The sequence below is a fragment of the Sebastes umbrosus genome, chromosome 10, assembly GCF_015220745.1.
Source record: "Sebastes umbrosus isolate fSebUmb1 chromosome 10, fSebUmb1.pri, whole genome shotgun sequence".
NCBI classification, from domain to species: Eukaryota; Metazoa; Chordata; class Actinopteri; order Perciformes; family Sebastidae; genus Sebastes; species Sebastes umbrosus.
Genome location: NC_051278.1, coordinates 11,714,342 through 11,729,435, shown reverse-complemented (window position 1 = coordinate 11,729,435; position 15,094 = coordinate 11,714,342). Strand labels below are relative to the sequence as shown.

At 42.7% G+C, this 15,094-nt stretch overlaps 1 protein-coding gene across 2 annotated transcripts in view; it reads right to left on the bottom strand.

Moving 5' to 3' along the window:
* Window positions 1-458: 458 nt before the first annotated feature.
* The window catches only part of btaf1 (BTAF1 RNA polymerase II, B-TFIID transcription factor-associated), a 28,384-nt gene continuing 13,748 nt past the window's right edge, over window positions 459-15,094 (bottom strand). Inside the window, exons 17-38 of one of the 2 annotated variants that reach the window (XM_037782581.1) lie at window positions 14,462-14,610; window positions 14,131-14,305; window positions 13,797-14,000; window positions 12,931-13,351; window positions 11,567-11,754; window positions 11,310-11,466; window positions 10,697-10,806; window positions 9,846-10,047; window positions 9,514-9,662; window positions 9,236-9,388; window positions 8,634-8,755; window positions 7,318-7,485; window positions 7,016-7,093; window positions 6,788-6,917; window positions 6,550-6,691; window positions 5,087-5,217; window positions 4,322-4,441; window positions 3,836-3,988; window positions 3,335-3,546; window positions 3,069-3,228; window positions 2,568-2,738; window positions 459-1,618 (exon numbers count right to left, since the gene is read on the bottom strand). In XM_037782581.1, the coding sequence (XP_037638509.1) occupies window positions 1,478-1,618; window positions 2,568-2,738; window positions 3,069-3,228; window positions 3,335-3,546; window positions 3,836-3,988; window positions 4,322-4,441; window positions 5,087-5,217; window positions 6,550-6,691; window positions 6,788-6,917; window positions 7,016-7,093; window positions 7,318-7,485; window positions 8,634-8,755; window positions 9,236-9,388; window positions 9,514-9,662; window positions 9,846-10,047; window positions 10,697-10,806; window positions 11,310-11,466; window positions 11,567-11,754; window positions 12,931-13,351; window positions 13,797-14,000; window positions 14,131-14,305; window positions 14,462-14,610 (3,636 nt within the window). In that variant the 3' untranslated portion in view covers window positions 459-1,477. The remainder of the gene's footprint in view (window positions 1,619-2,567; window positions 2,739-3,068; window positions 3,229-3,334; window positions 3,547-3,835; window positions 3,989-4,321; window positions 4,442-5,086; window positions 5,218-6,549; window positions 6,692-6,787; window positions 6,918-7,015; window positions 7,094-7,317; window positions 7,486-8,633; window positions 8,756-9,235; window positions 9,389-9,513; window positions 9,663-9,845; window positions 10,048-10,696; window positions 10,807-11,309; window positions 11,467-11,566; window positions 11,755-12,930; window positions 13,352-13,796; window positions 14,001-14,130; window positions 14,306-14,461; window positions 14,611-15,094) is intronic. The other variant, XM_037782582.1, reaches the window with a different exon arrangement.

The window sequence follows — 15,094 nt, the reverse complement described above, 5'->3', positions numbered from 1 at the left end:
CCCAAAATAACATTTTGAAATTGTAAGAATAGTTCAAAATACATATATTGGGTTTTCAAAGTCTGAAATTTGTAGTATTAAGTATTCAGTAGTGATTACACAACGAGGTATTCGGTTGGTTATGAAATTCAAATTATTTTATTCTCTCTTTCTGAGTATTTTAAAGCCTTCTCGTCCATGTTGGTTTAAAAGTCTAGCTTGAAACTTAATTTTTGACCTTGAAGGGCAACATGGACAAGAACTCCTTAAACCTCCATCTGCAGCAAAAGTGTCTGTTTTCCTTTGCAGTGTGCAGCTCTAATAACGTAGTTAATGATCCTTAAATGTGTATACTTGTCATAAGAAGGCTAATGTGACCATATTTTAGGTTCATTCATATCTTATTCTTCTTGGATGTACAACCACACCATCTACTGGCCATCGCCGTTCACACATGCAAAGAAAAACAAAGATAGCTATGTAGTTCAAAGGTCTGTAGAATTTATTACAATCCACGATCATAAACAAAAAGCAGCAATTACAGAAATATGTACAAGTCTATTCTTCTTTTTAAAATACTGGTGATGAGTTTCAGGTACCAGTTTCAGCTTGGCCCCCGTGTTCAGTCTCTGTAATGCTGCTTCAAGTGCAGTGCTTTCCCAGGTCATCGTTACACCACATTTAGAGGAGGGTGGCGCTGGGACACAAATCATTTCTCCACCAAAGCCTCTTGATGGCTACCGGCCATATGGACAGACTCTCCTGTTGGGGCGAGTACAAACTAGCGCCATCTGGAGGATGGGAGCCGTCTTGTCGTAGCGTCTGCTACAAAGAGCTGAAGGACGTCCTGTGGTTTTCTCCAGCGAGCTCGCCACTCTCGCCCCGTTTCCCTTGTTTGTATCCATCAGTCAGAGAGGCGTTGACGGGTGTAGCTGGGTATCGCAGTGCTTTTTAAGACCTTGTGATGAGGTTTGGGGGACAGATAGAGGAGGGAGGTGCCACTGGGTGTCTGAAGCAGTTAACACTGTATACTCTGGCAATGCGACGTAGGAGGAAGGGCGGCGGGCCGTAAAAGTAGCACCTGGTGCCGTAATTATGATGCACTGCATGCTTGAGAGGCTGCAGGGACATCACTGTACACAGCGGTGATGCTGCGGTTAACTAATGTAGACGACGTAAACCAACACTGGAGGTGTTTGTCGCAGATGGTACATCGTCATCATACCATTATATTCTCATAGCAGTTTTGAAGAGGGCTTGTTGCAGCATACCTAAGCACTAACATCTAGATTTAGTTCTCATGTTGGCTGTGTTTTAGTTATTGCTTTGGAACACGTGTAACCATTAGCTATCAGTGACTCCTTGTAGTTATCTTGTTTGAAGGTGTGGGGCAGATACTTGCAGCAGTAGGCGTCTCCTCGGGCTCTGACCAGGTCCTGCTCGGCCAGCAGATGGAGGCTGCGTGGTGGCAGGTGGAGGGGGGTGGGGTCATACAGTGCTACTGCAGGGAGTGCATGAAGCTGTCCAGGTTGTACTCCGTGTCGTACTGCTGCTGGTCCCACAACTCTCCCAGGCCGTCCAGCACAGACTTCACGGAGGCCTTCCCTGAGGTTGACGCCGCCTGCTCTCCCTTCTCACCCTGAAAACACATTTATATACGAGATTAGATAAAAATGGCACTCCTGATGTCTCTCAGCAGATCCTAACAAACTAAGATCAGAAGATTTAAACCGCAGCATTTAACATCCTTAACTGTGTGAATTAGCGACTTTGCTCCATTTCTCTGAATTCTAACGCTACATTTCTTAGAAGTGGGCAGGCGAAGCGGGGCACCTCTGCTATAATAAGCAGCGGGGTAATAACATGTGATCTGTATCTGAATAATGACATCCGGTTCTAAGGATTTTTGCATTTCTACCTGGTATTAATAAGCACTCTTGTTATCTTAATTATGGCCTCACTGTGATCTCATCTCAAGATGCCAATTAAGTGAGGCAGGGCTGGAGGACTCGTTCCTGGTTAAGGAAAGCAATACCGTGGCGTCATGACGGAAAACATGCGAGACGGGCTTGCTTAAGCTAGTAGGATGAGGCAGAGTAAGGTGACCTTTAGGCATGGTATCACGTTATTAAGCACGTAACCGCAATACGATAACGTCACCTGTCCATGACAGAGTGAGCATGCAGCTTTAGACATCGTGTCTAGCTCTGCCTTTCCTGGCAATGTGTGAAACCCAAGTGTTTCCATACTTTACTGTATGTGCAGTGTTTACCACTTTGGATTTAAAATGTGAGGGTGCAGGTCGTATCCCCGCGGAGCCTATGCAGTTTTCTGCTTGCTCACTACAACAATAAAAGCGGGAACTTCCTTCTACCTCCACATAGACTCAAATGAAGCAATGATGCCGACTCTGGCATTAAAAAACTTTTAAACATTTTACTCTGTGTTGACAGCAGAGACCAGCCACAATGTAAAAGCCTATATGACTGACATCATGACAAAATAATAAATAATAAAAAGCTCCATGTGGGAGATCTAAACAATGTCTCTCTGTGTGTCTCGGTGACAGAAACACTCGGAGGTCTGACCTTGTCGAGGCTGAAGAGGTTGAGGAGCTGGTCTGTGCCCATGCTCTGCATGCTGGCGTTGTCTTGGCTGATGACAGTGTTGGCGATGCTGATCTTGAATTTCTGCAGACCCATGATCTTCTCCTCCAGCGTGCCTCGCGTGATCAGCCTGTACACGTTCACAACCCGTTTCTGCACGATACAAAAAAACACAATGAGGAATGTTAACAGATGTGTAGGACAGAGACTCTCTGCCAAATTAATTTCACTCGGGTCATTTTGCATCACTGGTTTCAGACAACAGCAGCAGTGTCACACAATCCAACGCTGTGCAAAGGCCATATTTAATAATGCAATGAGGAAACTCATCAACAAGTCACATCCTACCTCAGGAGCAACAGGGGCATCTTAATGCAACTGGAATTTATCAAAGCAGATGATCTAAATGTTATTGGGATAAGGTCCATGACATGTTGTATGTAGCTGTGTGTGTGTGTGTGTCCTGTATTCTGCTGTATGTACCTGTCCTATCCTATGGGCACGATCCATGGCCTGCAGGTCCCTCATAGGGTTCCAGTCATGTTCCACAAACACAACGGTGTCTGCACCCGTCAGGTTCAGACCTAGACCCCCAACATGGGTGGTCAGCAGCAGCACGTCAATGGATGGGTCATTGTTAAACCTGAGAGAAGAGAGAAAAAAATCAGTGAGAAGAGCTGGTGACAATAACAGGCAGCACTAGGTGGCCTTCGAAACCAAAGCGACTGTGTATAATTCAATCCACTGACCTGGAAACGATGGAGTGGCGCAGGCCGGCCGGCACGCTGCCGTCCAGCCTCAGGTAGGTGACGGAGGGCAGTTTGGGTTTCAGCAGGTCGTGCTCCACAATATCCAGCATACTCTTGAGCTGACAGAAAATGAGCACACGATGCTGGGCCACCACTGCCTCAGTGCCGCCCTCTGATCCTCCACCGCTTCCGAGACCACAGTCCAACAGCAACTAGAGAACAGAAAACACATCAGAGCCACAGTATGAGACCGAGGAGAGGTTAACAGTTACAGTTTTGTTCTGCGAAAAAGATTCAATCTTCAGATTCACCAGAATGTGTGTGTAATCTTTGTTTCTTCCTCCTTTATCTCCATTGTTAAGTAAACATATTACTTTCATGAAAACGTAATTGGACAAAATCCACGTTATGATGGATTATGTGAGATGTATTCTAAACTGTGGCCCACACAAGCAGAAGTGATGTGGTGTAGTAGAGCCAAAAGACTCTCCAGCACATTACCTGTTTGAGAGCGGAGAGTTTGGGTGCGTGCTGAAGGTCCCGCAGGCTGGAGTTCTGACCTGCGAGCTGCTCAGTGATGCGTTTGTACTCCGGATGCTGCGGGGTCAAGACCAAACTCGGGTGGTTGCACAGCTTCCGCAGGTACTGCAGCGCCTGAAAGAATGATGGTAAATATTACTGCGTGGTCATAATGATATGCATCTGCAAGAGATAAAAAGGCACACAGATGACAGGTGGCGGTAATGCACCAAGACAATGTGCCAACAGAAGAAGGGAAGAAGACAAAAAGAACTGCCTTTGGAAAGGTTTCATGAGGAACAAAAAGGTATTCAACACATTTGTTAAACCTCAAGGATACACACACAATGCCTTTTGATGAAGAACACAGAATATAAACAATAACAGAGCAGCTTTAACTATCGTTTCAGAGCATGTCTACATTTGATGCCCACACGAGATGAATAGAGGAAAAAAACCAATGTGTACCTGGAAGACATGGCCTGTGGCCTTCAGTTTAGGCTTCTCCTCTTCTGTAGAGGTGGTAGAGATGCTGTCCTCCACACTGGCCTTGGCTCGAGACTTTGCAAAGTCTTCATATAACTGAACCTGCAGGTGGTGAGAAAGTATATCACATTGTTACAGGACGGTTGGGCCATTATATCCAGTCGTAGTTCCTGTGGAAACCTTCTGACCTAAAATTATGTAAGCATACATCCCATGTGCAATGCATTTAACTTACATTGCTGGCCCATAATAATATTACTAGCTACTTTTAGTCAATAAAAGAAGGCCGTACAATGAGTATAATATCTCAGACGGAGCTGCACAATTTATTGAATATCAATCGCTATCAGGATTTTAGCTTCCCACAATTAAATGAACATGATTGCCTGCAATATTTATGTTTAAAACGTCTAAACTGACAGCCACCAGGAGGCGATCGGGATGTTTTGGCTTCACTTTTGGGAAATGTATCACAACTTGGAAGTGGAAGCAGTGCTCAGTTTATTTAAATGTTAAAGTGTAATAAAAATTTGTCCCTAAAATCACTGAATAATCATGCACTCAATATTGATCGAAGTAATCGGGATTATCACTTTGGCCGTAATCATGCAGCCCTAATCCCAGATCACGATAACGCAGGAAAAATGCAAAGCTGAGGCACTTTTCAATGTTAATAGTGACAACAACAACCGTTTGCCTCTGGTTATTGGGATAGCCCATTAGATAGTTGTTGGGGGGCACACGTACCTGTAGAGGACTCAGGTTGCAGTAATAGTCCTGAATTATTTTAGGAGGAAGGTCCTGGAGGACATCCTCCTTCATCCTCCTCAGAAGGAAGGGGAGCACCTGTCGATGTAGCGCCTCCATCGCCAGGACACCTGAGAGAGAGGAACCAAGATTAACCACAGTTAATGTCACAGTCTTAATATACTGTACCTCTGTGGGATATTCAGTTAGAAACAGGGCAGGAATTCCACCAGCTGTCTGGCCTTGATGCCCTTCTGAAAATCGTATGCCCTGCGGCCACAGTGGCCTTGATGCCCCGCCCACACTGCCCCAGCTGTTTTATCCGATTCGGTTTTTAGACACTAGTGTACTTTGTTGAGATTCTGAATTCTTATTGGGCAACATCAAGTGAAACGCTGGGCACATAACCAGTGGTGGGTTTGATTTCGAGCCTGGTATGAACAGCTGGAAAACTGTTATTTATAACTAAAACACAACCATAAATCTTTGATCCATGTCGTTCATAACTGACTCTTAACACTATTAGCTTTGTCTGTAGGCTACAGCACAACACAAGTAGGAAATAAAAACAATAAACGGCTTACAAATATTGGTAATTTGTAAATTCCAGTAAATTATTTTGTGAAATAAACAACTTTTTATTTATTAAATTTTACTAATGGTTATACTATGTATTCAAAATTAAATCATCCTTAACCCTTAAGTTAAATTCATTATTTCAGTGGACTTTATTTTTCTTCTATAAATTTAGCCAAACTAACCTAACCTTGCTTTTTATTTGTGGTTCATCTTTAATGAGACATTACATCTCATACTATCTTGTATATTGTTTTAGAAAATAGTTCATGTTAACACATGCAAACAAGAATTCTGTCTCATGTAGAGATATGGATTCTTTCTGCATTGCCAATTGTTTATATGAACTTAAAAGAATTAGGAGTCAAAGCAAGTCAATTAATCAGTCGATTATTTTCTCGATTAATTGATTAGTTGTTTGCTCTATAAAATGTCAGAAAATGGTGAAAAAAATGTCGATCAGTGTTTCCCAAAGCTCAAGATGACGTCCTCAAATGTCTTGTTTTGTCCTCAACTCAAACATATTCAGTTTACTGTCATAGAGGAGTAAAGAAACTAGAAAATATTCACATTTAAGAAGCTGGAATCTGAATTTGTACATGTTTTTCTTTAATAAAATGACTCAAACCGATTATCAGAATAGTTGGCAATTAATTAAATAGCTGACAACTACTCGATTAATCGTTGCAGCTCTAAAGCAAGCCTTAATGACCGTATGTTACGATTAAGTAAATCATTATTTTATTTGACAGCCTTGCTGCCTCGGCATTTGGCCTTTGTGCCATCAAAAAAAATTGACAACACCAAAGGCCAAGTGGCTTCGCACCTAAAATGATAAAATGCCAGGCCTGGGTAGAAATGAAAAAAACAACTCAATATTGACATACCTGCCTCCTGCTCCCGTGAGGAACTTTTGGCGTCACGGCTGGCCAGGATTGGTTTACCGTAGCGTGCAGCAAACTGCCGTTCTGTTCCCAGGAAGCCCGGCATGAGGAAGTCAAACAATGACCAGAGCTCCAGGACATTGTTCTGGGGACGGACGAGAGTGGAAAATACTTTCACGCTCTGACGAGTCAACATCAGGAAATAAGTACAATTACAACAGCCACATAGCTGTGACCTCACCTGGATGGGCGTTCCTGACAAGATGATTCGGAAGTTGGCGGCCAACTGCTTAATGGCTTTGGAGAGTTTGGTTTTACCGTTCTTGATGACGTGACCCTCATCAAGGATACAGTAGTTAAATTTGATATTTCTTTAAAAAAAAGAAAAAAAAAGAAGGAAATTAATGTTAAAACTGAGCGCCTAACTCCAAAACACAAACACATTTATGAGGATTAGAACGATACTCACCTAAAAAAGTCGATGTCATTGCGTACAACATCGTAAGAAGCTACTACAAGATTGTGTTTTTTCACTTGGTGCTGCAGCCTGGAAAAGTAAACGTTTGTTTAGGTTCATGAATTTTGTTAGAGGACGTAAATGTAACATTCTGTAAACCAACAATTAGCTTATAAAAATTAATCCAAACCAATATTAAAAAAATGCTTTGCTCTCCTGAACAGCTTTATTCCTCTGTAGTTATTCAGTTTCTAAAGTGTAAAACCTTGAGGCCGAGGACATAAATCATTCTCTGAATGCTGACTAAGCTTTACCGCATTCGTTCTGTAGGAGGCCCGGTGTAGTGCAGTGGGTTGAGGTACTCCTTGCTGCAGAATTTGCTCACTTCGTCCACCCAGTGGCCAGTCAGCGTGGGAGGACACACCACCAGAGAGGGCAGCGGGCTGCTGTCTGCGGCCTTAGTCTTGGCATATTCCTGAACCCTGAAATAGACATCAAACACACAGACGGCTGAGTCCAGTTTACTTACACGGCACTTCAAAACAACTCAAACATTAAAGAGAACAAGTGTTTTAAAGAAACGAGGATCAAAATCACCGTTGATGTTGAAACTGTCAAACCCTGCTTTGTCTATTGTTTGACAGCGCAGCGTGTGGCAGACTCATTGTGGTCAGAAATGAACAGCATATTATACAAGACCTTTTTTCATATTCACAATGTTTTACATAACATTTTGAGGGAAATTATCTTCTTTCTCTTCTATAAATTTAGCCATACTAACCTAACCTTGCTTTTTATTTGTGGTTCATCTTTAATGAGACATTACATCTCATATTATCTTGTATATTGTTTTAGAAAATAGTTCATGTTAACACATGCAGACAAGAATTCTGTCTCATGTAGAGATATGGATTCTTTCTGCATTGCCAATTGTTTATATGAACTTAAAAGAATTAGGAGTCAAAGCAAGTCAATTAATCAGTTGATTATTTTCTCGATTAATTGATTAGTTGTTTGCTCTATAAAATGTCAGAAAATGGTGAAAAAATGTCGATCAGTGTTTCCCAAAGCCCAAGATGACGTCCTCAAATGTCTTGTTTTGTCCACAACTCAAAGATATTCAGTTTACTGTCATAGAGGAGTAAAGAAACTAGAAAATATTCACATTTAAGAAGCTGAAATCAGACAATTTGTACTTGTTTTTCTTTCAAAAAATCAAACCGATTATCAGAATAGTTGGCATTAATTCAATAGTTGACAACTACTCAATTAATCCTTGCAGCTCTAAAGCAAGCCTTAATGACCTTATGTTACGATTAAGTAGTTCAATCCTTTTTGTGATTTAGTAGTAGTAATAGTATATTAATATCCAACAATGATTAAATACACCAGAATATAGATATCTGCTTAAATGGGTAACATATTTAGACTCCTATTTTACCATTCAATTATAAATGTTCTTTACACGTCTTAAAGCTGTGAAGTTACTATAGAGGGAACAATCTTATGAGTGATGTTGCGTCTGAACGGTACAATATATTGTGTCGAGTGACCAAGGAGGTGAGTCAGTGTGCTGACGCTGAAAGTCAAACAACAACAACAATAACAGTAACGGTGGTGTTTGGACTACCTGAGGTAGTGATCTCCCGCCAGGATGCAGATGGACTGCAGCGTCTTGCCGAGGCCCATGTCATCACACAGGATCCCGTGCAGCTTGTATTTGTTCAGGAAGGACAGCCAGTTCACTCCGTCCTGCAAGACGACACAAAGATCCACACTGATTAAATGCCCTCTAAAATACACATAAAGGCATTACACTATCCATTGTAACTGCAGTTGGTTTAAGAGTGACATTTTCTCCTGAGTCAGTGTGTTGACCAATAGTAGTAAAAGTGGTAGTAGCATTTAAACTGCTCCATTAAAGAGATGGATGGCTGGTCTCAGCAGAGCTGCAGAGTCTCAGCAGATGGAACCGTCACACATACCCCATCTCCATTCGACCACTTTAAATTTACTCTGTCAAGAAAACCATTTATTGTCAGTGTCTCTGTTTTTTTTATAATGCCAGCCTGTAGCATTTAAAGCAAAAACCTCATCCCTGAATCTGGCCGAGCAACGATCAGACTCAAAGTGAAGAGGCAGCTCAGGCACTAAACACTGACGTGTTCCAGGAATAAAAGAAACACAGGTTGGGCGTCATTTATCTGCTGCTTTAGGAGGCTGAAAACAAACCTGCTGGTACTTCCTGAGCTCAGCCTTAATGGGCACGGGGATCTTGTAGTTCTCCAGTTTTCTGCCGTCTAGTAGTTGCTCCAGGAAGTGGCGTTCTCTGGCCTTCTGGCGGATCAGGTCAGCGGACATGGCTGGAGGGTCTGGTATACCTGCCTGGTGGACAACACAACAGGGAAAAGAAGCTTTAAAAGCAAAACACTGGATAATGACATTGTGTTAATGGTGTAACAGTGAGTGAGTGATTTAGTCATTTTGGCCTTCTGTTTGTGTGCTCCTACCTCGAGGGGTAACAAGCGGATGAGTGTAGCGAAGCACTGAGTGGCCATGAAACGAATACTGTCACTGGGGTCACTCATACGGCCCAGCACCGGGACTACGAGCAGCACAATGTAGGGAACGATGTCCACATCCAGCTGCTCCATGACACCTGGAGACATGTTAGTCAAGGACAGTAACAGCAACAAGGTCGATGCTTTAATCCTAAACAGTGTGCGTATAACTTCCCCACTTTTCACCCTAATAATGAAGTTTTTAAAACAGCATTACAACATATCCGTTATGAACAGAGAAGAGAACTGAATCTAAAGTTGAATCACTGTGTGAAGGATACAGGCTAAAGCCTCGATGGCTCCTTCCTGTTTGGTGCAGTCATCGATAGCAGCTAACCAGGGAAGCACACACTCCAGGAAACTGTTCATGGTCTCCAGCATGGCGATCTTACTGAGCACGCCCACGCAGCGTGCTGCCATGTGACGCACCGCCGTGTACGGGTGCTGCAGGCAGGTGAACAGATGGGGTAGGTGCTCCAGTAGCTAGAGGAGAAAGAAAAGAGACATATTCAATAATTTGCTTGCATTATAATAGTTTAGGTTTAAGATGCATTTATGAACTCCTCCTGGAAATATCTCCTTCCTAAATACTAAATACAGTTCATTACTATAGTGAATTAACTTTTTGAGACGGACCCTTTGACTCATTTTACTACAGTACCACAGGTACTTTCAGGGCTCGAGACTAACGGCGTCCCGTCATCCTGGAGATGATAGAAATGTGTTTGGGATGCAGTAAACTCACTATGGACGCGTCCATGGGGGACACACCCTATTTTCTCCCCCTGATAATGCTACATTGCAAAAATGAGTATTGGGCGAAGGTAAATTCTAACGTTATCATGATGTGTTTAAATGTGATCTTGTAAAATTTAGTTTTTGGCGAAAAACTTGAATAATTGTATTGAGATTTTCACAGCAATATAAAATAGCTAATAGGAAGTTAATCACGTCCTAAATCCCTCTCTAACAAAAAACATTTTGCAAACAGTAATAGAAGAGTGTTGTTGCTGAGTGTTGTAAAGAGTGAATGTTAAAGTAAAAGTGATTACATGGGATTTATGTTTACTTGTCGGTATTGACTACTAAATTTCTGTACAGTAGAGCAGTCTTGGTGAATCAGTAGTCTTACCAGAGGTGTGAGTTCAGCAGACATGGCCCCAGCCATGACTTCCAGCACTTGTAGAGAGTTGACCAGCTCCTGAGCTGCAGCGTCTCCCCTCTCCAGCTGGACCTGCCTGTCTAGAAAAACACAACAGACACAAAGTGATTCAGACGACTGACTACATACATCCTTGACTTCCTGAAACGTGGAGTCCTGGATGATAATGAGTGGATACTCTTGGTGAAATTCATTATGTGCCATACAGCAAACAGATAAATAACAGACAGCTATAATACCACCGAGAACAACAGACCAACTCAACATTACTGTAGACCTGTAGGCAGCTGATATACACAGATAAAATCCAACCGTTCTTATATTTGCGCATGAGTACTTGAGACTTTGATCCAAATCAGAAGCTAAAAGACAAGTTTGAGCACACAGTGCTATGAATCATCATGAGACAACTACACATTCAGTGGACTGAATAATGCATCTTAAAACGCTACAGACCATTTAAGGCAAAAAGTCTACAAGCCAATTAAAATACTTAAATCGATGAAGTGTTTAACCTTTTAAAGAAAGAGCTGTTACTCAATGTCTGTCCCAGATTAAAATCGGATCAACCCAATCAACATACCAATGCGTTGATTTTCAGTCACTACCGTCCTCAGCGGTCCCACTGTGTTCTCCCATAGATACGGCAGAGACCTGGTGAAATCTGCACCGAAGTGCCTGGCAACGGTTGTCAGGGAGAACTCTGCCCCTCGTCTCTGAATGAGAAACGGCTTCTTGCTCTAAAAAGGGAACAGATCATATAAAAAGAAAAAGAGGGTAAACACAACCTGTTGATATGATCTAAATGTGAGGAGAATGTACTTTAATAGCCGTCTGTACCTCGTCATTATCAGTGCTGATGGTGCTGCCCGGAGGAAGCTCTGTGGTGGAGGTCTTCGGGGCTTTAGGGGCCGGCCCCCTCTTACTGGTGATGGCGAACGCCGCCCGTTGGTGACGGTACAGGGTGATGATGCCTCGGGTTTTGTTGACCATGTGATGCGTGCATTCTTTCTCCAACCCGACGCCTACTGGGATGAAACATAAGGAGAGAGTAAGCAAGGACTTCTTCAGTGTTGAGACATGATTATTGGAGAGCTGCTGTACTTTTACATTTGACAAAAGCAGAAAAACAAATACTGTGTCTCAATTTGCATACTTCCGTACTTAAACCTTATTTTGAGCACATAAGTGTGTTCACGCTGAAAAGTGGCAAAATGCAGTGCACTCCAAGTACCTGGATGTTATACTCAAAACGCTCATAACATCGAGAGTGGAATGCTGGACACTTCTCACCCTCAACGCTCACCATCTTTGCTATGTAGCGAAAGGGGAGGGGCCACCAGCCTATTTCCAGACGAGAAAGCTGCAGCTATTGCAAACAAATTTAAGTACTACTATACTGTAGTCAGATAGAAGCCATTATTCATTTATCCATCTGAATTGAATTACTGCTGATACGGCGTGATGTCCGTGGCTGACTATCATAGGCTGATTTATCGAGCTTCCGGTGAGTGCATAAGAGCCGTGTGTGATTTGAGACAACACCACCCTGTCGAACTTCACGCACCGCACAAGTAAGTACACAGTGTGCTTCATGGAAGTGTACTAACGGGAAGTATCCGATTTGAGACACAGTTAAAGACACTATGCTGTTGTCTCTCTTTCACTTCCTTTCATTCCCCTTCCCCCTTCCTTCTTGGTCATGTCTAGATGATACCCAGCAAGTTTGAGATGGTTAAGGTCAGAAATTGACCTAAAATAGCTCAGGTTAGAACAGGTCGTCAGACAGAGAATCTCGTAAGAGTTTTAGCAAGTTTTCGCGATTTGTGGGTCTCCTTCTAGACACAACCCTCCTTCTTTCTCCTCTCTACTGATGATGTATCACTTCCTGTTTTTGACCAATCGGCCCATTTTCATCGTCCCAATCTGCTCGTTAGTTTAACACAACATAGGTGAGCAAGCTACTGCTGACATGTTGGTCATTTTAGATACATATTGTCATGTGAAATAAAGGCATTTTAATTTTGCACAAACCCTACAGTGTGCCTTGGATTATTTTTGAAGGAGACTTGCATTTTTATATTTACAATGAGCCCTTCACAAGATGTAATAAGGGCACTACACTATGCCATGTATTTGTGTCAGTGGAATGATTAAAATGTCAATGATCCTGCCGGTAGTGAAAATATTCCAACAACTCTTACCTTTCGCGTTATCCTGTGTTGGGGGTACGGGGCAAGCAGATGAGGGTGTGACCGCGGAGTCCACACAGGCTGAGGCACAGAGGTTCTTGATGATCTTGGGGTTGGGGCACGGCGAGCGTCCGGCACACTGTTGCAGCAGCTTGGCTATGTAAGAAGCAGCGAAGCCCTGGATCAGGGTGTTCTCCTCCCGCTTGACGGTCTCCATCAGAGGCCTGACCAGAGGGTTGAGCTTGTCGGGAAGCACCCGCAGGTTAACCACTGCACAGGCCGTGAACATGTGGACGCGCAGGTGCAGCTGCTGCCACTCCGTGTTGGTCTCCGTCACTGTTGCTTGAGCCTGCTGTCGTTTACCGTCCAGTGCCTGCCACTGTTGGGACATCACGCTCAGACTCGCGGTTGACTCTGTAAAGATGGTGGTTACCTAGGGAACAAGAGGGTTGGGTGGGATGTGAGTGATCTGTTACAGAGTGCAACACCCATTGACCTTTGAAACTGGCAGTATTTTCTGATTTATGGAGTGATACAAAGATATATCCAAAATCCCCTCTACAAAAACCTTTGACTATTTCAACAAAATGAAACTAAAATTTGGAACCTGACTTTATCCAATGCTCAGATTTGTGTTCTGGAAATTAATGCAAATTAGCACAAATTTAATAAGATAATTCTTCATTTAAACATATTTTTAGAAAACTTGTAATACAAAAAATAATTGTCTTTATGCAGTAATCAACTGGGGAAGTCTCGTGGTGTTATCCATTAGTTAAAACTTTTACCCTATTCACCTGTAGTGTTTACCCTTAATGAAAAGGTTTCTGACTCCATAAGTCCAGTTTTCTTACGTGCATGTGTGTGGTTGCACCTACCAGTTCATTGGCTTGATCAATAGTGAAAACGCTACAGTTGAGGCGATCTTGCAGGTCTATATTGGCATCAGCTAGCAGAGCAATGAGCTGCTTGCACTCGTTCTGCATGCGTGTGAAGGGAATGGCGATCTCATCGTAGTACAACTGCTCCGACAGAACGGCCAGAAGACGAGGCTGCACGATGGAGCACACCACCTGGCAATCCTGAAAGAGAGAGAATGGAAAAGTAAATTAATGTATTCGGCCTCTAAATGCCCGATTCTATTCTGCTCATACCACATTCCAAAAAATGTGTAATCCTCAATAAACAAACTTCGTGTCTGAGCTTTTTCACCTTCTGCAGTGCAGCCCACTCACAAAGCACCAGAGACACAGCTATGCGCTGCAGGGCAGACTTAGAGTTGAGGTGGAAGAGCAGCAGCTGGCCTAAAGACTCCGCTGGTCGGATCTCCTGAGACGCAGCGTTGACCTGAGGGTCGCATATACACCTACACAGAGCCCCCAGCAATCTGGATTACAGAGACACAAAGAGAGCGGGGAGACACTGTCAGAACTGTTAGCGTCTTTAAAAAAACGACTCATCTGGCAGGTTTCTTTATTTCTTGAGAGAAAGTCACCTCAATATCAGGACTGATTTCCTTTCCAAGGCAGCAATGAAAACTTACTTGGCAGCCATGAGGCGAGAACGAACCACTACGTAGTCCCTCGTCAGCGGGTCGTCGGTCACCGTCTCTGCACCGGCTATGTACTCCTGGACTGTCTCCTTCACCTGAGTGGTGATAATCCCTTGACGCGCCTTTGCACCAGCCTTATCCTGTTGCATCGATACAACATTAATTATTAATAATAAACTTTATTTATATAACCACTTACATACAGGGGAAGTAGTTCAACGTGCTTTACAATAAAGTGAAGAAACGAGAATAAATAAAAACAGATTAAAACATGCAAATACTGCACGATAAAGCAAAAAAATAAAGGAAGGCATAAGATCAATAAAAGATGTAAAGATAAGTATAAAACAAAGGAAGAGCAACAGTTAGTTAAAGGCAATGCTGAATAAATAAGTTGTTCGTTTAAAACGGAGCTTGCATCTCTTAGAACCTTGGTGGAGTTTTTGGTGCATAGTTTTAAAAAAAAAAAAAAAGGCTGAGCTGCTGATTTTCTTATTTGTGTGATAGTTTGTATATAAAAAAACAGCAGCAGAGGATCTAAGAGGCCATGAAGGATTATAAAATGACAAAAGAGTTAGTAATATAGGCCGTCCTTAACAATTAGGAGCCTTGTAAACCAGAACT